The sequence below is a fragment of the Mus caroli genome, unplaced genomic scaffold, assembly GCF_978045245.1.
Source record: "Mus caroli unplaced genomic scaffold, Mus_caroli_1 scaffold_4, whole genome shotgun sequence".
Taxonomy (NCBI): domain Eukaryota; kingdom Metazoa; phylum Chordata; class Mammalia; order Rodentia; family Muridae; genus Mus; species Mus caroli.
In genome coordinates this window covers 144,884,099-144,907,107 of record NW_028227259.1, presented here as the reverse complement: position 1 = coordinate 144,907,107, position 23,009 = coordinate 144,884,099, and the positions used below count along the sequence as shown (strand labels likewise).

The 23,009-nt window shown below is 50.4% G+C and overlaps 3 protein-coding genes across 5 annotated transcripts in view; 2 read left to right on the top strand and 1 right to left on the bottom strand.

Moving 5' to 3' along the window:
- The window catches only part of Snx8 (sorting nexin 8), a 50,687-nt gene extending 41,260 nt beyond the window's left edge, over window positions 1-9,427 (top strand). Inside the window, exons 8-11 of the mRNA XM_021162987.2 lie at window positions 2,868-2,936; window positions 4,364-4,510; window positions 4,785-4,934; window positions 8,061-9,427. Of these exons, the coding sequence (XP_021018646.1) occupies window positions 2,868-2,936; window positions 4,364-4,510; window positions 4,785-4,934; window positions 8,061-8,174 (480 nt within the window). The 3' untranslated portion in view covers window positions 8,175-9,427. The remainder of the gene's footprint in view (window positions 1-2,867; window positions 2,937-4,363; window positions 4,511-4,784; window positions 4,935-8,060) is intronic.
- A 2,376-nt stretch (window positions 9,428-11,803) lies between these two features.
- On the bottom strand, window positions 11,804-18,882 carry Nudt1 (nudix hydrolase 1). 3 transcript variants are annotated; one of them, XM_085836337.1, is made up of 5 exons: window positions 18,848-18,871; window positions 15,811-15,878; window positions 15,073-15,237; window positions 14,233-14,378; window positions 11,804-12,136 (listed from the first exon to the last, which is right to left on the bottom strand). In XM_085836337.1, exons 2-5 carry the CDS (start codon window positions 15,828-15,830, stop codon window positions 11,964-11,966), a joined length of 504 nt encoding a protein of 167 aa, XP_085692463.1. In that variant the 5' UTR covers window positions 15,831-15,878; window positions 18,848-18,871; the 3' UTR covers window positions 11,804-11,963. The 3 variants fall into 3 exon arrangements, with proteins under 3 accessions (XP_085692463.1, XP_021018543.1, XP_029333827.1); XM_021162884.3 differs by lacking the exon at window positions 15,811-15,878 and having other exon boundaries at window positions 18,848-18,882; XM_029477967.2 differs by lacking the exon at window positions 15,811-15,878 and having other exon boundaries at window positions 18,797-18,855.
- A 38-nt stretch (window positions 18,883-18,920) lies between these two features.
- Mrm2 (mitochondrial rRNA methyltransferase 2) lies at window positions 18,921-22,710 on the top strand. The gene is made up of 3 exons (XM_021162883.2): window positions 18,921-18,950; window positions 19,535-19,824; window positions 21,592-22,710. The coding sequence occupies exons 1-3, from the start codon at window positions 18,943-18,945 to the stop codon at window positions 22,032-22,034; spliced, it is 741 nt and encodes a 246-aa protein (XP_021018542.1). The 5' UTR covers window positions 18,921-18,942; the 3' UTR covers window positions 22,035-22,710.
- Window positions 22,711-23,009: the final 299 nt, after the last annotated feature.

Here is a 23,009-nt window from a genome sequence, read left to right as displayed (position 1 = left end):
AGAAGAAAGCAAGTTGAGCAAGCCAGGGAAAGCAAGCCAGTTTGAAGCATCTCTCCATGGTCTCTGCATCAGTTCCTGCTTCCTGACCTGCTTAAGTTCCAGTCCTGACTTCCTTTAGTGATGAACAGCAGTGTGGAAGTGTAAGCTGCATACACCCTTTCCTCCCGGCTTGCTTCTTAGCCATGATGTCTGTGCAGGAGTAGAAACCCTGACTAAGACAGTTCCCCAGGACTTCCTGCTTCAGCTGCCTGGGCCTCCATTTTGAAGCTGGTCTGTCTGGAGTGCCAGATGGCGAATGAGTAGCTTAAGGCTCCTCCCAACCCTGTGTTTCTTTGACGGTTTTTACTTCTCTATTGGAACTTAACGTAGGGGGATGCTTCCTGGATATTTCTCCCAGTCTCTATGTTGAAGTTAATGGAAGTTTGCTTTGCTTAGTTTAGGATCTTAGATTTGGGGTGATGGGGTGAGTTCTCATTTTGTTCCTGAAGCTGGCTTGCTACTTACTCACTTTGTAGCTAAGCTTGGCCTTGAACTTGTGCTCCTCCTACCTCGGTCTCCCAAGTGTGCACCAACATGGCCAGGTTGGTGTGTGTGTGTGTATGTGTGCAGAGGTCAGAAAAGAGTGTTGGGAGGCTTACTTCATCTTCATTCCCTTGAACCAGGGTCTCTCACTGAACCTGAGCTAGGCATGTGGCAAACAAGGCCCGCTGGCCTCTGCCTTGCAGCATCTGGTTACAGTTGTGTAGGTGACCACCCTAGCTTTACATGGGCATTGGAATCTGAACTCAGGTCCTTATGCTTGCCCAGCAAGTGCTCTTACCTGTTGAGCAGTCAGTTGCTCCAGCTTCCCTGTGCTTTGTGTTTTTTAAAGGCATGTGCTTGAATTGTCAGGATCTCATACACACAGATGGGATGGGATGGGATGGGATGGGATGGGATGGCCAGTGATCCAGGCAGGACAACCAGAATCTCATTCCTTCCTTCCTGTAGCAGGGAAGCAGCCCCAGCCTGTCTGTCATCTAGGGCAGGATGACTAGGCTAGGTGGTGTCTCCCGTCCTTTCGTATAATTACTCTGTGTGTGTGCATGTGTGTGCATTTGTGCAGAAGCCCGATGCTTTGTATGCTTGCCTTCAGCTCACTCTTTTTTTAACTTTAAAAGTTACTTTATATGTGTGGATGTTTTGTCTGCTGTGTGTCTGTGAACCACGTGTATGCCTAGTATCTGCAGAGGCCAAAAGAGGGCAATGGATCCCATAGGACTGAAGTTACAATTCGTTGTGAGCTGCCACGTGGGTGCTGGGGATTGAACCCAGGTCCTGTGGAAGAGCAACCAGTGCTCTTAACTTCTGAGCCATCTCCATTTTGTAAAGGTATACATGTAATTAATTAACTTATTTATTGGGACAGGGCCCCACTGTCTATCTCTGACTAGACTGGAACTGACAGATCCTTCTGCCTCTGCCTTTTGAGCTCACCACACCTGGCTCCATCTTGGTTTTTGTTGTTGTTTTGTTTTGTTTTCTGTTCTGCTTATTTTTGTTTTGGGATAGGGTGTGTCACTGAACCTGGGTTGCTCCAATGGAGTTAGACCAGATCGCCTCCAAACCCTCAAGCTCCTAGGTTTGTCCCACTTTCATCTCCCCAGCTCAAGGGGTTGTATTAAACATGGTGCCTCACCCTTTATGGGAGTGCTGGGAATCCGAGCTCAGGCCCTCCCGTTTGCATGGTAAGCACTTTGCTGTCAGAGCCTTCTCTCCAAGCTTCTCTCCTTGTGTGGAAAACCTTTAGCTCCCCTGTTCTTTTCTGGGAACTTGTTACTTAGTATTGAACTGGCTGCAGGCGTGGGATTGAATTACCTGAGAACCTCATGATTTAGTGGACTGAAGCTTAAGGGGACATTACAGAGTCCCCCTGAGATGACCACGCCCGACTTATCCAGTTCCCGTGTTTCCATGAAAATGTCTTCATTTTCTGTCAGTCTTCTGCCTCCTCCTCCTCCTACATGAGTCTTCGTGCACAAGTCGGTGTCCGGCTGTTGGGTGAGCATAGATTTCTTGGCTGGAGCTGGAGTCCTAGAGCCTTGGGCATGTGTTGGCTGGGACATGAGTACATGCATGGGCAGAGTGCTTCAGTGGCGTGGATGATGGAGGCCAGGCGGTGTCTGGGCCGCGGTTGCTCCTCCTCGTCTCCAGGGTGCAGTGTATGAGTTTCAGCACTGGGCTTTCCTTTCATCTCCAGATGTGCTAACCGGGCTGTCTGTGTGTCTGTCTACATGTCAGCTGTTGTGTTGCCTGTGCAGAAAGTCCTGAGCCTGTAGCCTCCATCCCATCCGTTCCTGCTTTGGCTTCCAGTGTGGCCCTTCCTTTATCCTGTGCTACCTGGAAGTACCAGAATGTCTGAGTTCACCTCCTCTCACACCTCCCACATCAGGTCCTCTGTGCCTCTCTGGTCTCCCCATGTCCCCTTTCTAGACCTCTTTCCCTATTGTTAAAGCACCTCTCTCCCAGCATCCTTCCTCCATCTGTTTCCCCTTTGGACACACCTAGCTTCAAAGAGAAGTTGGTAAGTGTTGGGCAGAGCAGCTGGGGCTCGCGTGAGCCGTGCCTCTGTTGTGCCTGTGAGACACTGCCTGTGGGAAGCCTAAAGGAGACTTAGCAGTGGAGACGCTGCTGCCCTGCCCTCATAACCTCCAGGTTTGAGAACATCTCTGCCTTCACCTGCAGGGCTCTCAGTGAAACTGGGCCCTCCTGAAGCTGGGCTGGTGGCTCGAGGAGGAGAGCTGCCAGGTTGTGGTTGGGGGAGTGAGGTCTCCAGGGGGCGCTGGGTCCTGGGTGCTGCATGTTGCTTAACTCATCCTTGTTCCTAGGGTAAGAAGGAGGAGAATGATGTGGTGGAGAAGCTGAACCTCTTCTTGGATTTGCTGCAGTCCTACAAAGTGAGTCACCAACATGTCTATCTGATGGTGACCTTGGGATTGGCTGCAGGTCAGGGCTGACTGTCATGGGATCTGTTTGACTTTCCTGGGGAGACTGTAAAGAAACTGTTCCTGGAGATTAGGCACTGGTAGACCAGAGGGGATTCCACTTACATCAGCTGGTGAGGTTACTGGGACTGATCCCAGGAACAAGGGTGGCCCACAGGTGGCTGTAACCTAAAGTGTGGTCTTTCTCCCCATTCAGTCTGTACCTTTTCCTTAATCTTGTGGAGATCCTATGCCTCGCTTCCTCCACGAGGGAGTGTTAGCAGATCTGACCTCATGAGGAGGCCACGGGAGTCGTCCCAGCTGCTCTCTCTGCTTCAAGGTGGGGATGGGCACATCCGACCTGAGGGAGCTGCCTGCCTGGAGGTCTCCTAGGCTGACTCAGGACTCCCGCTAGCACCCCAGGAAGCTCCCAAGTGGAAGGGGAGATAGAGGATTGCAGTGTGTGGTAGGAACCAAGGTACATGAGTATCTGTGACTGTCAGGTTCTCTGGAAGTGACTGTAAAGCCTCACACAGGGGCTTTGCTGCTTCTCATGGGTTGAGGGCTCCAGAGAGCCAGCCCAGAGCTTACAGGGAAGGATTTGGAAGTTGGCTCTGGTGACTGAGCTGGTGATGTGGCGTCTACTGTTCAGGGCCTTGCGTTTCCAACATGCACCACTGTACCTGGCCTCCTGTGAAGTTCCTGTTTGGGGTTGAAGGGCCCCACCAATTGATGACAATATTGTTTCTTTCTTGGGCACACAGTCTTACCACCAGTGAGACGTCGGCTCTCTGAAGTTGGGTAGTATTAGTAGTGTGGGGTTTGGGGCTGCCTCAGAGCCCTAGACTATACAAATCCCTTTTTTAAAGGGTGATTCATTCTCCTTTGGGGCCTGGGGTAGTGCACAGATTAACCTGAGCCAGATAGGATCTGCGTGGGGCTCAGCTCTGAATCAGAGTGTGTATGTAACCGTTTGTCTCTCTTAATTACACTAATGTGTGTGTGTGTGTGTGTGTGTGTGTGTGTGTGTGTGTGTGTGTGCATGCGCACTTTGAGGTCAGAGAACAACTTGCAGGAGTCAGTTCTTGCTTTCCACCTTGTGGGTCCTAGAACTCAAACTCAGATCGTCAGGCTTGGCAGCAAGTGCCTTTACCCATGAAGCCATCTTGCTCTTTTCCGACTCTTTGCTCTTTCTGAATAGGAAAAGCCAGTCCTCCCAAGGGCCCTGATGGCTCAGTGCCTGTCAGTGTGAACCCTTCTTACTGCCTCTGCTCTCCCCTTGGCATACTCTGTCCTTTAAGATGGGAGGTGGAGCTGTGAGAAGGTGTCCGGTCCTCCAGGCTCTGGGTCCCTTTCGGGTTTGCTGCAGTAGGTGAGTGTGCCCCTCTCTCTTCCTGAAGGACCTGTGTGAGCGGCACGAGAAGGGCGTGCTTCATAAACACCAGAGGGCACTGCACAAGTACGGCCTGATGAAGAGGCAGATGATGAGTGCAGCGCATGGCCGAGAGCCCGAGTCTGTGGAGCAGCTGGAGTCACGAATCGTGGAGGTGAGCAGCAGGCAGGTATCGGGGAGCAGCTGTGGGCTGCAGGTGGAGTGGCATCTGGAGTTGCTCTGAGCTCAGAATTGTGGGGATCCAGATCAGGGTTGCGGTGTGGGAGAGATGGGATCTGTCCCAGGGGCTCAGTGCTGTTTCCCTGGCCTTGTATTTGCTTGGTGCTCACTCCTGAGTATGTGAGGACAGGAGCCAGCGCCCGAGCTCAAAGCAGATGATCTGTACCACATCTGAGGGGCCTGTGCACAGATTGGCTCTCTGCTTGCAGCAGGAGAACGTGATCCAGACTATGGAACTCCGAAACTACTTCTCCCTGTACTGCCTGCACCAGGAGACACAGCTCGTCCACGTCTACCTGCCTCTCACCTCGCACATCCTGGGGGCCTTTGTGAACTCCCAGATCCAAGGGCACAAGGAGGTGAGCCACCCCTGCCCCCACTGTTACTAATGCCAGCCTGTGTTCAGGTGCCTGGCCAGTCGCCTGTAGCCAGTGACCTCCAGAATGGAGCTGATACCCATTGGCCTGAACAGTTCCTAGTTCTCCAGCCTCTTGTGTGGCCAGAACAGTGACGGTGAAGACTTGTGAGTGGGACCAGAGAGACTTCAGGAAGTTCATTCTTTTAGGAGAACTCAGGAGTCAGGAAAAGCCTGGAGACTCCAGGCCCACAGCTGAGAGGAGCGGATGGTGGCAGTCAGTATAGCTGGGAACACAGCTTAGCCGCCTCTAGGTGTGGCTGCTGGAATGGGAGAGGGTAGGAGCAGGGCGGGGGTGGGGAGAATCAGGACTGAGTCTTGGGAGGCCCCGGGATGCTTACCATGTGCAGGGTCTTCCACCCTTGCTCAGTCTTGCCAGCAGGAACTGAGGTAGCGCTTCAGAGACCATGTGTGATTTTTTTTTATGTATGATTTGGGGGGGGGGGCAGGTAGGAGATATAAAACTAATGTCTGCCCCCAACTGGCATAACAGTTATTATTCATTGGAGTTCATTGTGAAGAGTAAAGGTAGTTCTGGGGCGGGAGGGGGGCACTACTTCCGCGGTGGTGGATGTTTACAGAGAGCTGCACTTCCTCTCCTCAGTTATCAACTCCTCAATAGCTAAGTCCCGGTTTTAAACCTTTAAAAGTTATTTATTCATTATTTATGAGTATGTGTGAGTTTATGGGTGTCACCGTCTGCAGGAGTCCACAGGGGCCAGAAGAAAGTATCAGATTCCTCTGGAACTGGAGGTATATACAGATAGTTGTGAGTTGCCATGCGGGTGCCAGGACCCAAACCCTGGTGTAACCCTGTAACTTCTAGTGCATCCCACCCACTTTGAGACAAGATCTCACTATGTAATAGACCTGGCTGCTCAGGATCCGCCTGCCTCTGCTTCCTGAGTGCTGGGATTAAAGGTGTGTGTACTTCTATACTCTCAGCCATTTTCTTTTCACCCCCCCTTTTTTTTTGTAATTTTTATATGCATATGTGTTGTATGTGTATGTGTGTGTAAATGTTTGCACGTGTATGGGCACATATGCATGTGCAAGAGAATATATTTGTGTGTCTGTGGAGGTTGTGAGTTGATGTGGTAGTCTTCCTGGATCATTCCTTACCCCATATTGAGGCAGAGTTGCAGTCACCCTGAGGCCAGAACTCACTGATTCCGCTAGGCTAGCTATCCAGCTTGCCCAGGGATATTCGTCTCCCTCTATCCACTTAACATTGACTTGGGTGCTGGCCATCTGAGCTCTAGTCTTCGGATTTACAGCACAGTCACATTACCCACAAGCCATCTCCTCCGCTCGCCTAGATTTTCACTTCACATGGCTGGGTTTACCATGAATCTGGCTTCTCAGAGCCAGCAGGAGTTGTGTGTCTGTCCTTACCCTGTCAGGATTCTGCGGGTCTAGAAACGGCTATCCAACCTGGTGAGATGGCTCAGCGGTTAAGAGCACTGGCTGCTGGAGGCCTTAGGTTCAATTCCCAGCTCCTGCATGGCAGCTTACCACTGACTATAACTGTAGCTCTAGCGTTTTGACATCTTCACACATACATACATGTAAACAAAACAACAGTGCACATAAAATAAAAATAAATTTTTAAAAAAGGAAAACACTATCCAGCCTTGAGAGGGACAGACTGCTTGGTTTCCGCCTGGCATGTGACTAACTGGTGGCAAGACGGGTCACTCTGATTAGGATCTGGAGTCTAATGTGGTAACATCTGCTGTCCTAGCCCCGTGTACCCACACCCACACCCATCTTCCTTAGCTGTACTTCCTTGGTTTTCCAAGTGACTCTGGTGTCCCCTGCTGGCTATGGGAACCCCATCTCCTCCAAGAGGACATTTGCTTGTCTCCTCTATGTGAGTTACAGGGACTGAATTTAGGTGATAAGAGTTGGCAGCAAGCATCTTTACCTGCCAAGCCATCTTGAAGACCAGCCAGTGAATTTTTTTATTTTTTATTTTTATGTTTTGTTTTGGTTTTTTTTTGAGACAGGGTTTCTCTGTGTAGCCCTGGCTGTCCTGGAACTCACTCTGTAGACCAGGCTGGCCTGGAACTCAGAAATCCACCTGCCTCAGCCTCCCAAGTGCTGGGATTAAAGATGTGCACCACCACTGCCCGGCAGACCGTGAATTTGATACCCTGCCTTAGCTTCCCAAGTGCTGGGATGCTAAGCACATGTCACACAGCTGACTCAAGTGGGGCTGGGGATCCAAACCCAGGGCGTCATGCAGGCCAGGCAGGCGTTCTGCCTGCCGAGCTACTCCCTTAGCCCGTGGGATCTCTTGTCTTGTGTAGTGCCAAGGTCTGAGAAGTGGCATGAAGGTACAAATGCACTAGTTTTCAAATGTTGGCCTGGGTGTTGTGGTTACAGACCCATAGAGCCGTCACTGCTTAGCAGCTGACCCGGGTGCTGTGATGGGTGATGGGTAGAAGCTGGGCTCATTACAGCTGGCCCTTCTCTTCAGGAGACAGAGGTAGGCATTGACTTGTGGGTTTTTTGGGAGGGGGTACATGATGGCTGCCCAGTAGCTTTCACGGCATCCAGGCCAGTAAACCTGTTCCATGGGTAGAGAGCTTGCCGAGTACGCACAAAGCCCAGGGTTCTATCCCCAGTACCACATATGCCAGCTGTAGTGGTGCTCATCTGTAATCCCAGGACTCAGGAGGGTCGGAGTTCAAGGTCATCCTCTGTGATACAGCAGTTACTACATTTCTTACCTATTTGTGCGGGGTGCTGAGGATCATACTTGGGGTCTCATGTGGGTTTGGTAAACTAAGTCTAATCCCAAGCTATATCCCAGCTCTGGTTTTGATTTTTAGGTCTCACTACGTAACCCAGGCTAGCCTAGAACTTGTACTCCCTTGCTCTCTCTGCCTCTGGAAGATGGACCAACATTGAGAGAATGGGGTCGTTTGTCTTCCCTTTCAGATGCTCAGCAGTGTGGTGTGAGGGCCCTCATGTTCTTGCCACCAGGTGATAAGGAACGGGAACCGGCTTGTCACGGACCAGGTTGTGGCCACCCACCTCACCTCCCTTTCTTCTTCTCTTGTAGATGAGCAAGGTGTGGAATGACCTGAAGCCGAAGCTAAGCTGCCTCTTCGCTGGACCTCACAGTGTGTTGACGCCACCGCGCTCCCCTCAGGAGGATGGCGTGTGTCCCCACTAGTGGCAAGGCCCACGACAGAGCTCCTGGTGGCCTCACTAAAACCTCTTTGCAAACAGTGTGTTCCTGGCTGATTCCCTCCAGGCAGCAGCCGTTCCCCTGAGCTGCCTGTGGGCTGCCGGCGGTCTTTGTGTCTCCCTGTTCCTGTTGTAGGAGGTCTTTGTGCCCCCAGTCTGCCCCTTGGCCTGTTGATCAGGTCGGTAGTGGGAAATTAGGGTGCTTTGGACTGGATTGTGCCCGGTGCCCGCAGTGTTAAGGGCCTTTTGTACCCAGTAAGTGGTGTCTAGGGGAGCCTAGGGGTTCACCTAGCAGCAAAGGGATGGGAGGACTGGCCTGCCCTGTGGCCTGGCAAAGAGCTAGTCAGTCTCTGAGGGTGGGCCGTGACTCTAGTCTTGGGCCTGCAGACATTCTGGGAGGAGCGTTTGAAGCCAGGCGGAGGTCTGACGCAGGGGGGAGGTGAGTGTGCAGTGCTTGGAGCTTTGGAGGACATCTTTCACTCCAGTGCGATCCTTGGAGCTCTGGTCCAGGGCCTGTCAAGGTCCACAGTGGATGAAGGCTCAGGGTCTTTTTGTGTTGGGTTTGGAGGGTGGGAGTGAGGAGGGGTTGTGGGGAAGCACTGGAGGTGGGCATCCCTCTTGGGTGCCCAGGCCTCAGGCTGTCAGGCCACAGACTCCACCTGGATGTGAGCTGTTTCCTTTACCAGCCCGCTCACTTGCCTCTGTGCTCTAGTGCTTTGGGGCCCCCAAGCCTGCAATAGAGCCTGCCTTTTCTCACATAGTCTTTCCCTGACTGGGCTGTGGGTGCCTGACTCCAAACTTGAGGTTCCACTCCTAGGGTTCAGAGGAACCAAGGGTCCCCCTACCCTTTTGGGTATCGTGCTGTCTGAGCCTGTGTTGTGCCCCAGCCGTGCTTGGGGCTGCCAGAAAGACAGAGAAGCACAAGAGGCACCGGGTCTCCCGCCTGCTTGTCCTTTTCCCTGGGCCGAGTGGGGCCCAGCGGTAGCCTTAACTGGACAGTCCTGGGGCCATCGGAGTGGGAGTGAAGGGAAGGGGTTTTTTTGGTGCTCCCTACTTGGTGTTAGCCACCCTGGCTGAAGAAGCTAGACAGGGCAGTGGGGCTCTGGGACACTGCTGTGCGGACGGACTCTGGGCTAAGGGAGTCAAGCTGGTGCTATGGGATTCGGCTCGATGAATGAAGCACTTTATGGACTGCAGGGATCAGTTACTGCCACACCCAATAAACTGGAAGTGTTTACAGATGGTCTCCACGCTGCAGTTTCTCTCCATAACCCCATGAACACCATCAGATGTGTCTTGGAAACTGAGTCTTAAGTTGGGATGGGCAGCTGCCCCTACCCTGGTGGTCCCTGTGGGGGGAGTGTTGTAATGGTGGCTTCCTGAATATAGAAGCATAGCTTCCTGCTGGAGGGAGGCTTCTCAGACTCAGAAAATCGGTTAAGTTTACAAGTCTCAGAAATCCAAAAAGTACACAGTACACAAGATCCCTCCCTGAGGTGGTGCCGGAAGTGTCAGTTGCTGAGGGAGGAGACTGACTTGTTGAGTGCTCCGCATAATACAGAACTTGAGGACTGTATCTCCAGTTCTCACCCATGCTGTGGGCCTTGTATGAGGAATTCCTTCTCCTGTGAGCTAAGCTACACTCCTGTAAGGAACCCCAGAAAACTCACTGGCCTTAGCAGAATTATTTCTTTGGTCTTTGGAGCCAGATCAGTTGAGTTCATTTCCTATTGCTATGATGAAATTTCTCCACAGAAGAAATACAGTGGGAGAGGGTTTAACTCCTAGGTCTGTCACCTTGCGGGAGTAGGGAGTCATCCTGTGTGAGAGTTTGAGCCAGCTGGGCACAATGCATCCGGAGTTAAGCAGAGAATAGATCAAAATGTGCTCTCCAGGGCTCGGCTTGGTTTCTCCACTCTCATGTTCAGGGTTCCCTTGTTAGGGAATCATGCCGCTCATAGTGGGCAGGCCTTCCTACGTCGGTTAACGTAATCAAGATGATCCCCAAGACATGTCCACAGGCCATCCTGATGTAGACAGTCCCTCTCTAAGATGCTCTTCCCAGGGGATTCTAAAGTATGTCAAGTTGACAGTTAAAATTGATGTCGTGGTGAGGGCTGCAGAGATGGCTCAGCAGCTAAGAGTACTTCCTGTTCTTAGTTTCTTAGTTCTCAATTTTAGTACCCACACCAGGTTGCTCCAAAGGTCCTATAATTTCAGCTCCAGGGGAACTGCCATCTGTCCTCCCTGGTAACTCTACTCACATGCACGTCACCCCGGCCCTGTGAACCTAATTAAAAACGAATCCAAGACAAGGGGCTGCAGCAATGCCTCTCTCTCAGCACTTACGTCTCGGCCCCTTTAGGTTTAGTGAGTTTCAACCTAAGAGTGTATTTGGCTTTGGATCATGACATAATATGTGAGTGTACGTATATTATAAATTATATATTATATATGTATATATATACACATATACATATATATGTGTGTGTGTATGTATGTGTGTGTGGGTGCTGGTGCCTGTGGAGGCCAGCAGAGGGCGCCAGCTTCTGGAGCTGGAGGTGCAGATGGTTATGAGCTGCCTGCTATGGGTGCTAGGAACTGAACTCTGGTCTTCTGCAAGAGCAGAACTGCTGCCCCATTTTCCAGCCCTCCTTTTGGGCTTTCCTTAAAGGCTCCCTCTTCCTGTGGGAGAAATGTTTTCTGTGAAGTAGTTAGGATGCAACATGAAGCAGGATAGCTTGTTTTCCACTGATCCCACTCACATTGTGAGGTCCCTGTCTAAGTGTGGCCTGGAAGTCCTGGCTCTGCTGCCCCTCACATCAGGGGAGTGCCTGCTTCACTACAGCCATCATAGTAACGTGGGGAATGAGCAAGCGGGGAATACAGCCCTGATGGCCGTGATCTGGCTGGGAACCCAACCCAGGTTGTCTCCATCAGGTTTTGCAAGCTCTCCTGATTGGTTATCTTTGCTCACAAGCCTCAGCCTAGGAGGCCTCACCTGTGTCTGTCTATATAACTCCCTGGGCACAGCCTTTCAGCAGACCAGCCCCTAGTGGGAGCCCAGTCACCTGCAAAGGAATACTTGTCTTGCTCTGAGACACCACCGTCCCAGCTGCTTCCAGAGACCTGTGGCTCTAGCTTCTCTCAGTGGCATTCTACTCTCCACAGTTCTTCTTCAGGTGCCTGCTCTTGTCTGGCATCCTGCTCCCACTAAGCACTTCAGATCTCCTTTTCCATTTAGACTGCCACTCCTGCATGAAAGGAGTCCTTACCTCATCTTTGGTGTCTGTCCACCCTGTTTGGGGTAGCGGGACAAGAATTGGCTGTCTGGGTACCCGGCAGGATCTCTCCTCTATCCAGCCACCTGGACCACTTCTTGACGCTGTAGTCACACAGCAGCTTAGAGGAGCAACGGTTTATTTCAGCTCATCCATCTGGGGACACAGTCCATCGTGGAAGATCTGACATAGTAGCCAGAGTGTGAGCAGACAGTAAGCGGTGCTCACCTATAAAGCAAGGCCCATCCTCCATACTCCGACCCCCAATGACTCGGTTCCACCAGCAGGGCTCTGGCTCTTAAAGGTGCCACAACCTTCTAAAATAGGACCAGTATGTGGGGACGAAGAATTCAAACAGTGGTGTATTGGTAACATTTCACATTTCAACCCCAACCCCTCGCAAACAGAAAATACCAGCCCCTGCTTGTGCCCTTGGTCCGACAGCTTGCGGCTGTGTAGCATCCTGAGTGGCCAGAACCAGCCAGACTTCTGTATTAGAATGAGTCCACCTCTCGCAGCGAGTAACTGAGGATCGTGTCCTGATCCTGGAACTTGAAGTGCCCACAGAACTTCTTCTTCTGAAGCAGGAGTGGGAACCAGTAGCTGTCATCCGGCCACATGTCGGCAAAGGGGATCTGGTCCAGTTGGAACCACTGAGGGCGCATTTCTGGGTTGGGGGGACGGGGAAGAGGAAGAACATAGATTTCAGCTGACCTGAGAGGGATTACCCCTGGGTCCCTGTGAATACCTGTTTGGAGATTTTGTTTTGTTTGAGACATGGTCTCTCTCAGCCCTGGGTGGCCTTGAATGCAGAGTCCTGTTCTGTATCTGAATATGTCTTTGTGGATGACTGTCATAAGTGTGTGGGTACTAGAGGAGACCAGAAGAGGAGCTGGCGTCAGAGCCGGTCGCACACTGACTAGTGCAGGTGCTGGAGACTGAACGTGGGTCCTTTGGAAGACCAGCGAGTGCTCTTAAGTGTTCAAATCTCTCTCCAGTTGTTTGGACATTTTTGGTGGTGGTTGTTATTTATCAAAAGAAAGAGTTTACAGGTTTAATATTATTTTTAACTACATGTATGTTATTGTGTTGGTGTATAGGCCCATAGAGGCCAAAGACATTGGATCCCCCTGAAGCTGGTGTTAATCATTTGTGATGTGGGTGCCACCTGATGTAGGTGCTGGGGATCAAATGTGGGTTCTCTGGAAGAGCAGTTTATGATCTTAACTGCAGAACCAGCTTTCTAATATTATCCCCTCTTTAAAATTTTGTAAAAATTATATGTACGGATGTTTTGCCTGGATACAGCATGCATGCAGTTCCTATAGACACCAGAAGAGGGCATCAGATCCCCTGGACCTGTGTTGTGGACTGGTGTGAGCAGCGCTTTGGGGATGGCTAAAAAGCACTAGGTCCTCTGCAAGAGCAAGTGCTCTTAGCTCTGAGCCTTTGTCTCCTCATCCTCTGGAGCTGTTTGGGATAGAATGGCTACACTGTAGCCCAGGCTGGTATGGAGTGAGTGGCAATCCTCCTGCCTCAGATTCCTGGTTGCTGGGTTTACAGGTATGGGACACCACCATGCCTGCTTTAATTTCTTGGATACAGGGACTTGTCTTTGGAGCTCTGAATGATCTAGCATTGAGTAGGGTGCCCATGTTAGTCCTGAATTCAAGGCAATCTTTCTGCCTCAGCTTCCTTGGTGCTGGGATTATCAGTGTGCACTGCTATAGCTGACGTATCTGAGAAAGGAGCTTGGTGTAATTTTATAGCTCATGACCATCTCTTGGTCTTGACAGGGTTCTTTTATGTAGCTCAGGCTAGCCTAGAACCCATTCTGTATCCCAGTATTCCCTCTGATTCAGTTTTTCTGCCTCAGGGCTGGGATTGTGGATGAGCCTCAACATACCTGGTTATTCACTTAGTTGTTTGTGAGACTTTCTGAGACCTAATCTCCTGTGTTGGGATTGAGACATGAAACACCACATGGTTCATGCCACTCCTGGGGATGGAACTCAGGTCTTTGTGCTTGCTAACCAGACCTCCTGTCAACCAAACCGCACCCCAGCAGCTGCTGCCACTCCTCCTCTTCCTCCCCTTCCTCCTCCTCCTTTTTTTTTTCTTCCCAAGACACGGGTTCTCTGTGTAGCCCTGACTGTCCTAGAACTCATGCTGTAGACCAGGCTGGCCTCAAATTAAGATCACTTAGCTCTGTTTCCCAAGTGCTGGGATTAAAGGCATGCACCCCTGCCACCTGGCTCTTCATATTTTTGAAACAAGGACTCACAATGTAGATCAGGTTGGCTTTGAGCTCACAGTGATACCCCGCCTCTTCCTCTCAGGTGTTGGGATAAAAATGCACGTACCAATATTTGACTCATTTCCATATTCTGTGAAATAAAGGAATGTACTGGGGCTGGAGAGATGGCTCAGTGGTTAAGAGCACTGACTGCTCTTCCAGAGGTCCTGAGTTCAAATCCCAGCAACCACATGGTGGTTCACAACCATCTGTAATGAGATCTGACACCCTCTTCTGGAGTGTCTGAAGACAGCTACAGTGTGCTTAAATATAATAAAAAAAAAATAAATCTTTTAAAAAAAAGAAAAGAAAGAAATTGGCTACAAGTCTGCTTTGCCTGCCTGCCCCTGGTTCAGACGCAAAGCAAAGATAGAAAGGCTTGGTGCCTATACTTGGCAAGGGTTGGTTCCTTTTTCCTAGGCAGGCAAGTGAGTCTGGGTATCCATCCTTCCCTGCCCATGGCTCACCTTCACTCTCTGTGGGCGTCCCGTGCACGTGGTCAGTCGAGAAGATATGCACGTCCATCAGCTCAGGAGAGCCCACAAATTCAAACGAGATGTGGCCTGCCTTGTGCAGTGTATCCACGCTCAGACCACTTTCTTCCAGCAGCTCTCTGGACAGGTAAGGAAGGACGTGGGCATTAGCAAGCTCATGAACATGGCGTCCATGCTTGCAAGGGACAGGGGCACGGGACAGCAGCCCCAGGACTTGTGACCTGCGTATTCCAGGAGGACATCATGCAGAGGCATTGCTATAACGAGTCGAGAAATGACTTGAACTTCATAAATTCAGACATGGGATTACACACCTGTAATCCCAACACTTAGGAGGTTGGAGCAGGAAAATTTGGGGTTTGAAACCAACCTGGGCTACATAATTAAAGGGCACCTGGAATATGCAGAAAGACCCTTTAAGGAGGCTAGAGAGGTGGTTTAGCAGTTGAGAGCACTGGCTGCTCTCCCAGAGGACTGGGGTTCAATTCCCAGCACCCACATGGCAGTTCACACTGTCTGTAATTCTAGTTCCAGTGGATCTAGGACCCTTATACAGACATTCACGTGGGCAAAGCACCAATGCATTATTAAAAAAAAAAAAACACCCAGACCCTTAAAGAAAATTTAAAAGCCAGGTATGGTGGCCTAGGCCTTTAATCCCAGCCCTCTGGAAGTAAAGGCAAGTAGATCTCCGTGAGTTCAAGGCCAGCGTGGTCTACATAGCATCTGCCAGTCTTAAGGGTATATTTCCTATTCTCTTGGGCTTCATCCCCAGCTATGCTGGCTCTGTGGTCAGACTTCCCTTTTTCTCACCTCTTAGCCCCATCCTCAATGGTCTCTCCTTCCTGCACCTTGCCCCCGAAGCCATTCCAGCGGCCAGCACCAAAGCCCCTCTTCTTCATGCCCAGGAGAACTCGCTGAGGCTGTAGCACTAGCACAAGGGTATAAAGCCTGGAGGTGCTCATGCTCTCCCGGGTCCTGTTAAGAGGATGGGAAAATGTGGTTTGATTGGTCTGTAGTCTGTTAGAGTATGCATCTTATGTGTTCTGTTGTGGCCAGGTGGGAGGGAGATACATTCTGGGAGAGGTGGATGGTATGGCCTGCTAAGTACACAGTCACAGGATACACTCTGTGGCTTAGCAGGGCATGTACAAATGTGCCTTTGAGGTCCCCCTTTCATTTATATTTTTATGTATTTATGTATGTATGTATTTATTTACAGTGCTGGGGAAAGAACTCAAAGCCTTGAGCATGCTAGGCTAGTGTTCTCCCATTGAACCACACCCCAGCCTCTCACAGGGGTATTCTAGGCAGGGGCTCTACCACTGAGCCACACCCCCAACCTCTCACTGGGGGATTCTAGGCAGGAGCTCTACCACTGAGCCATACTCCCAGGACTGAGCCATCTCTCCAGCCCCCAGACAAAGTGTCTTATTTTATTGTTTCCTAGGCCTCAACTGGCTCAGGCAGTGTCTTAGTCAGGGTTTCTATTCCTGCAGAAACATCATGACCAAGAAGCAAGTTGGGGAGGAAAGGGTTTATTCAGCTTACATTTCCACATTGCTGTTCATCACTGAAAGAAGTCAGGACTGGAACTCAAGCAGGTCAGGAAGCAGGAGCTGATGCAGAGGCCATGGAGGGATGTTCTTTACTGGCTTGCTTCCTCTGGCTTGCTCAGCCTGCTCTCTTATAGAACCCAAGACTACCAGCCCAGAGATGGTCCCACCCACAAGGGGCCTTTCCCCCTTGATCACTAATTGAGGAAATGCCTTACAGTTGGACCTCATGGAGACATTTCCTCAACTGAAGCTCCTTTCTCTGTGATAACTCCAGCTGTGTCAAGTTGACACAAAACTAGCCAGTACAGGCAGTATCCAGAAACTTGGACTCTCCTAAGAGGCTGCAGTGTATAAGAAAAGGAACTTGAACAAGGGCTGGAGAGATGGCAGTGGTTAGGAGGACTAGCTGCTCTTGCAGAGGACTGTGGTTCCATTTCTAGCATCCACATGGTGGCTCACAACTGTCTAACTCCAGTTCTGATGCCCTCTTCTGGCATCTTTGGGTACCAGGCACACATATAGTATAAATGTTAACAAAACTTTTGTATTCCAGCTGGAGAGATGGCTCAGTGGTTAAGAGCACTGGCTGCTCCTCCAGGTGCACCAAGTTCAATTCCCAGCAACCACATGTTGGCTTGCAGCTGTCTGTAACTCCAGCTCCTGGGGATATGGCCCCTTACACAAACATACATGTAGGCAAAACAGCAATGAACATAAAAAATAAATATTTTTAAAACCCTATACGTTCTCAAAAGAAAAAAAATCCAACAACCCTATACATGCACAATATAAGTTAATTTCTAAAAAAAGAATAAGAAGAAAGAGGAAGAAAAGGGACCTGGAAGCTTGGGCCCGGTGCTGAGGTAAGTCAGGAGAAGTGGGCTTAGCATTGGCCTGTGTTCTGACTTGCCTATGCTTGAGCCTCTGGCTTTCTGACTCAGCAAAGTCAGCCATCTCTTATTAAGCACCAGCTGTATACAGCTGTCTTTCATAGCCACAGGATATCCACAGGATATCTTTCATATCCACAGATACCAGGATACCTTACCCTTCCATGGATACTGGGATTAAAGTATGATGAAATCACTTCTTTGAAATGGCGAATTTGCCTGTAACTTACAGACATCCTCTTTACATGCAAACTATGTAAATCGTTTTCATGTAGTGAGTAATGACAAACGTCCTCACATTCCATACAGATGAGTGATTTGTTTTGCAAGGATTTTAAACGAGACAGAGTTGTGCCATGTTCTCCAGTCTGGAGTTAAACTCACAATCTTCCCGCCTCAACCACCTGAGTGTAGAATGACAGGCGTGCACCAGCATGCTCAGCTCCTTGTCTCAGTGAAATGAGTGGTGAGGACATAAGATTGGAATCCGGAAGAATGGGTGTGGCTATGGCTCTGTTGATTGGCATTGCTTCAAACATAGAGTCCCCATACTGTTTCCCCTCTGCAATGGAAATATCTTATGTCACACAGTTGCTGGGCTTAGTAAGTGGGGGTAAGTCTTACAAACAAGGTTAACTGGGGCTGGGGAATATTTCTCATTTACTGGCTGACACTGGTCTAACACTGAGTCTACAGCTATAGATAGTTGATTAGCCTTATTTGTGTGTGATGTGTGTACAGGTGCATGTGTGTGTCCCTGCCTATGCATGGAGACCACAGTTGACATTGGGTGCCTTCCTCAATTGCTCTCTGCTTTACTTTTTTTCATATAAAAAAGATTTAGAGTCAGGCATGGTGGTGCACGCCTTTAATCCTAGTACTAGGGAGGCAGAGACAGACAGATCTCTGAATCTGAGGCCAGCCTGGTCTACTGAGTGAGTTCCAGGACAGCCAAGGAGGTCAGAAGAGGGCATTGGCTCCCTTGGAACTAGAGTTAAAGATGGTTGTGAGCCACCATTCGGGTGCTGGGAACCTGATCTTGGTCTTTCCTCTCCAGGAGCAGCCCATACCTTATTTTTCAAAGATTTTGCTTTTCTGCATGTATGTATGTATGTATGTATGTATGTATGTGGTTGGTTGTCTCTGTATGTACAAATTCATGTGGTTACCCTCGGAAGCCAGAAGAAGATGATGGGTTCCCCTGAAGCTGGAGTTACAGGCAGTTGCCAGCCACCTTATATGGGTGCTGGAAATCGAAATACAACAACACCATCTCTGTCTGTCTACACACACACACACACATACACACACACACATGCACACACATGAATGAGACAGGGTCTTTCACTGGAGCCTGTAGCTCATGGATTCAGTGAGACTAGCTGGCCAAACTGCTCTGGGGACCAAGCTCTCTCTGCTTCCTGGCACTGAAGTGGTTAGAGGTGCATGCCACCCTGGTTGTTTATGTGGGTTCTGAGCCTCGAACTCAGGTTCTCAAGCATGTGGGGCAAGGATTTCACAGGAGTCTAACACCCCAGCTCCAGTCAACCTTGTTCTCAAAGCTGGCTACTTAGAAAGACTAAGAACAGAATTTAAGACTTTCTTCTTTTCTGAGGAGAAAACTAATGTTCCAAGGTCAAATGGCAGAGCCTAGAAGCAAACAAGGGTGTCCTGGTAGCTGTGATAGGTGGTAAATCGGATGCATGTCAGGAAACTTTGAAGTGCTAGGGTTTGGGATGCGGGCAACATTTGGTCTGAATTGAGGTCAACTTTTGCAGGGGTTGGAGACAATGCACATGGAGTGCAGAGCCCAGAACCTGCCTGCAGGGGGCACTTTTCAAATGCCGTTCCCTAGCCTCCTCTCCCAGGGGCTGTGGCCGGTACAGACAGGCTGCAAAATGCCCATGCATCAGTTTACAGCCCAGGTCCCCTCTCCCTCTCATTTCTGCTCCCTACTTTTTGTAGTTTCCCTGGTCTTCCCGACCTCAGGTCTACCCAGAACCCCAGTTTTCCTGGTGGGTTTGAAGCTGCTCTCTAGTCCTTCTACCCCTCCTCTCCCCAGATTTTCCCCGGCACCCCACTCCCGACCTCCAGCGTCTGTCCCGCAGCCAGATCTCATTCGCCGGGGACCATCCATACCTTCGCGCCTCAGCCAAAGTTTCCCGGGGCGGAGCCTCGCATTGGAAGCGAGGGCGGGACTTCCGGCGGCGGGAGGAAACCACCAGCAAGCAGCAATGGCTGGGTGAGTGAGTTACGGCGTCTGCCTGCGCTAAAAGGCCGTCTGTTGCATGCAGGAACGGAGTGGATAACAGTAGTTGGGAGCTCAGTGAATTGTGTTGCAGGGGGGTGCTGGCGACCTCCGTCCTGGGGAGCAGGACACGGGTGTACGATGTTTATTCATGTACAGACAAGAGTGAGTGAGGCTTGCAACATAGAAATAGGTGTATGGGCTCCGTGGATAAAGCTGTGCATTCGGGAGGATTGGGGTTCGGATCCCCGGAGCCTACAAAATACTGGACTTGTGTGCTGACCAAATGTAACCCCAGTGCTGGGGAGGCAGAGAAAAGTGGTCCCTGGAGAAAGCTGGCGAGATAGACAGACAGGTTGGCGACCTTACATCAATACGTAAGGTAGAGAGCAAGCGAAGGGGACGTCTCTTCTCTACTTTGGACCCCCATACACAGGCAGACACATGTGCACATACATGCTAATACACATGCGTGCATGCATATCGCACATACATATGCAGAAAAAAAAAGGTTGAACCAAGACTTTCTTGCCTCTCTGTGTAATGCCCACCCGCTAACTCCTTTTTCGTCATTTCAGGCATCTAAAGCTGGTAGGCGTTCCCCTTAAGGTTCGGAGGTTACACACAGCAGTGTGCCACTACAGGGGCCGGACTGGCGCCGAGCACCTGTGGCTCACGCGGCATCTAAAGGACCCGTTTGTGAAGGCCGCAAAGGTGGAGAGTTACCGCTGCCGCAGCGCCTTCAAACTCCTAGAGATGAATGAGAAGCATCAGATTCTGAGGCCCGGTCTCCGAGTGCTGGACTGCGGGGCAGCTCCAGGAGCCTGGAGTCAGGTGGCAGTGCAGAGCGTCAATGCCACAGGCGCAGGTGGGACCTGCTGGACTCCCAGCTCCTCTGACTACTGCTAGTGAGCAGCTCTTAACCCAGAGACATTGTTGCATGTGCTCACTTGCTTATATACCCTCTCACATACATGATTAAATAAGCAAAGTGTTTAAAAAAGAACAAAGAAGAAAACCACATGAGTTGGCAGACAGCCTGGGTTTGCACTATGTCCCTCTCTCTAAACAAAACAAAAAGCCCCAGAAAACTAAACAATAATGGCTTCCTTTGCTTTCTGTTGCTGTCATAAGCACCATAACCAGACAGTGTGAGTAGGAAAAGGTTTCCACCTGGGCTGGGGTTCTGGGTCCTGTAAGAAAGCAGGCTGTTCGAGCCAGGGGAGCAGGCAGGCTGTGCGAGCCAGGGGAGCGGGCCAGTCAGCAGCTCCTGCCTCCAGGCTCCAGCCTTGATTGAGTTCCTGTTCTGGCTTCTTTCAGTGACAGTGATATGGGTGTGTTAGTCAGGTAACCCCTTCTTCTCCAACTTGATTTTTGGTCATGGTGTTTCATCACAACAATAGAAACTCCAAGACAGCAGGGTTTGGGGACAGGACTACTAATGTGTCCCTGAAGCCTAGGAGCTCTTGGAGGTCCCATTGGGGCCGCTGGATTCCTTACTCTGGGACTGTGATAGGCTGTGTACTGTGTGTGTGTGTGTGTATGTGAAATAGTGCCCAAATAGGAAAGAGAAAAAACAGCTGCACCCGTGACATTGCCCAGCTGTAGTGGCTATACCTGTGACCCTAGCCCTCTGGAGGTAGAGACAGGAGAACCAGGAATCTACCTGAGTCACACAGTTCTCAAAGAACCAAGAGCCAAAAATGAAGGGCTGGAGAGAGCACTGCTCTCAGAGAGGACTCAAGTTCAGCTCCCAGCGCCCACATCAGGCAGCTCCCAGCCTCCCTCCGTGATTTCATATCCAGGCCTTGGACTCGGCAGGCACCTGCACTTGAGTGCACATTTACATATATGTAAATAAATAATAAATCTGGAAGACAAAACAGCAGAGCATGGTCTCACATGCCTTTGGTTCTAGCCCTTTAGAGGCAGAGGCATTAGTTCTCTGAATTTGAGGCTAGCCTGGTATATATAGTGAGATTTTCTCAAGGAATAAAAAGCAAACAAACATTAAAAACCAAAAAGGATTGTTGGGAGCTGGGTATGGTGGTGCCCACCTGTAACCTCAGGTACTCACTGTGTTAAGTCAGGAACTTATGTTTTGGGCTAGCCTGGGCTACCTAGTGAGATTCCCACTTTAGAACCAAAGCATACTAAATAAAATAAAAAGTCATTTTGGAAGAAGAGACCTTCTGTGGAAGGGGAGCCTGGGGTAGTGAACTGACAGTGAAGTGGGATTCAGCTCCTTGGCTGCGGTCCACCTCGGCTTGTCACTCTCCACGATGGCAAGGCCATTTCCTTTCCAGGTCTCAACTTCCCCAGCTATGCCAGGGGGAGTAGAGGACACCCTACACTCTACTACGTGTCTTTATTTATTTATTTTTTTACTTATTTTTCAACTTTGAGAGACAAGATCTCACTTGGTAGCTCAAACTAGCCTTGAACTTGTGACAGTCCTCCTGCCTCAGGCTCCCAAAGTGTTGAGGTTATAGCCTGTGCCATTACATCTAACTCATGTGCCTTCATACAAAAGGTCTTTTGCGCACATACATGCATGGGTGCCTGACTGCCTCTTGTGGCTTGTATTTTGGCAGGGAGATTCATGGTTTAATAACACATTGTGTTACTTCCTTAGATTCCAGCTCTCCCGTGGGTTTTGTGCTTGGGGTCGATCTTCTTCACATATTCCCTTTGGCGGGAGCAACTTTTCTATGCCCTGCTGATGTGACCGACCCCAGAACTTTCCAGAAGATTCTAGAACTGCTTCCCAGAAGGAGAGCAGATGTGATTCTGAGTGACATGGCACCGAATGCCACTGGGATCAGAGACCTCGATCACGATAAGCTCATCAGTTTGTGCCTTACCCTTGTGGACATGGCTGTGGACATCCTGCATCCCGGAGGGACACTGCTGTGTAAAACCTGGGCCGGAAGTAAAAGCCACCTGCTGCAGAAGAGACTGACCCAGGAATTCCAGAGCACAAGGGTGGTGAAACCGGAGGCCAGCAGGAAAGAGTCTTCCGAGGTGTACCTGTTAGCCACCCAGTACCGTGGGGGGAAGGGCGCCAGGAGGCCGTGAGTCTGCCCTGTCATTCTGGGGGTGTTTCCTGAGCAGCGTGGATCCAAGCTGCCTTGTGGATATGACCAGCACCCCAAGGCACCTCTGCTTTTTAAGAGAGAAATATATTCAAGGGCTGTGAAAAAGTGCTAAGAATGGGCAGCGCCATGGCTCAGTGAGTAAAGGGCGATTGTTGCTAAGCCTGACAGTCTGAGTGCAGCGTCCGGGACCCCAGAGCAGTGAGAGAGACCCAACCCCACGTGCACGCACGCGCAGGCTGCACACAATACGAACAAATATATTGGTACTGTTAGTTTTTGGCAATTTGTCTGGGAAGAAAGAATCTGACTGTGGAATTCCTCCATCGGCTCACAGGCCGAGCCAGGGAGACATTGATGAGTGACTGACGTGGCAGGGCCCAGCCCTGTGGGGGTGCTACCATCCCTTGGCAGGTGAGCGCTTTCTCATGAGTTGTATGAGAAAGCAGGGTGAGCAAGACTGAGGAACAAGCCAGTCAGCCATACCCCACTCCCCATCTCCAGTTGCTGCCTCCAGGTTCCCACCCTGAGAACCCACTCTGATTTCCTTCAGTGATGGACTATGGCTGGGATGAGTGAGGCAAAGAAACCCTTTCCTCCAAGGCTTTTAAATGCTGAAAACAAAGCAGTCTTCTCTATCATGATTTTATTTTTCTGGCTTTTGTTTACTTGTCTGTTTTTGAAGTTGAGTGTTGAGGAGCCCACAGTCCTCCTGCCTTGCTTCCCAAGTGCTGGGATTGCAAGTGTACACTGCCACACCTGGCTCACGCCATGTTTGAAGAGAATGTTATGAGGAAGCTGAGTGGAGAGTGAAGGATATAAAAGGAAAACCAAAAAACAGACAAACTAGGCAGTGGTGGCACACGCCTTTAATCCCAGCAGAGGCCGGAGGAGCTCTGTGACTTGTGACTTAAGAGGCCAGCCTGGGCTACAGAGCGAGTTCCAGGACAGCTAGGGC

Coding starts and splice junctions, on each gene's coding strand:
- Nudt1 (XM_085836337.1), bottom strand. CDS start 15,830: ATGAACAGCAATGTGGAAAT. Junction 15,238..15,810: donor ATGAACAGCAATGTGGAAAT/GTAAGCTGAATA, acceptor TCCTCTTAACAG/GACCCGGGAGAGCATGAGCA. Junction 14,379..15,072: donor ATTGAGGATGGGGCTAAGAG/GTGAGAAAAAGG, acceptor TTACCTGTCCAG/AGAGCTGCTGGAAGAAAGTG.
- Mrm2 (XM_021162883.2), top strand. Junction 19,825..21,591: donor CGTCAATGCCACAGGCGCAG/GTGGGACCTGCT, acceptor TTACTTCCTTAG/ATTCCAGCTCTCCCGTGGGT.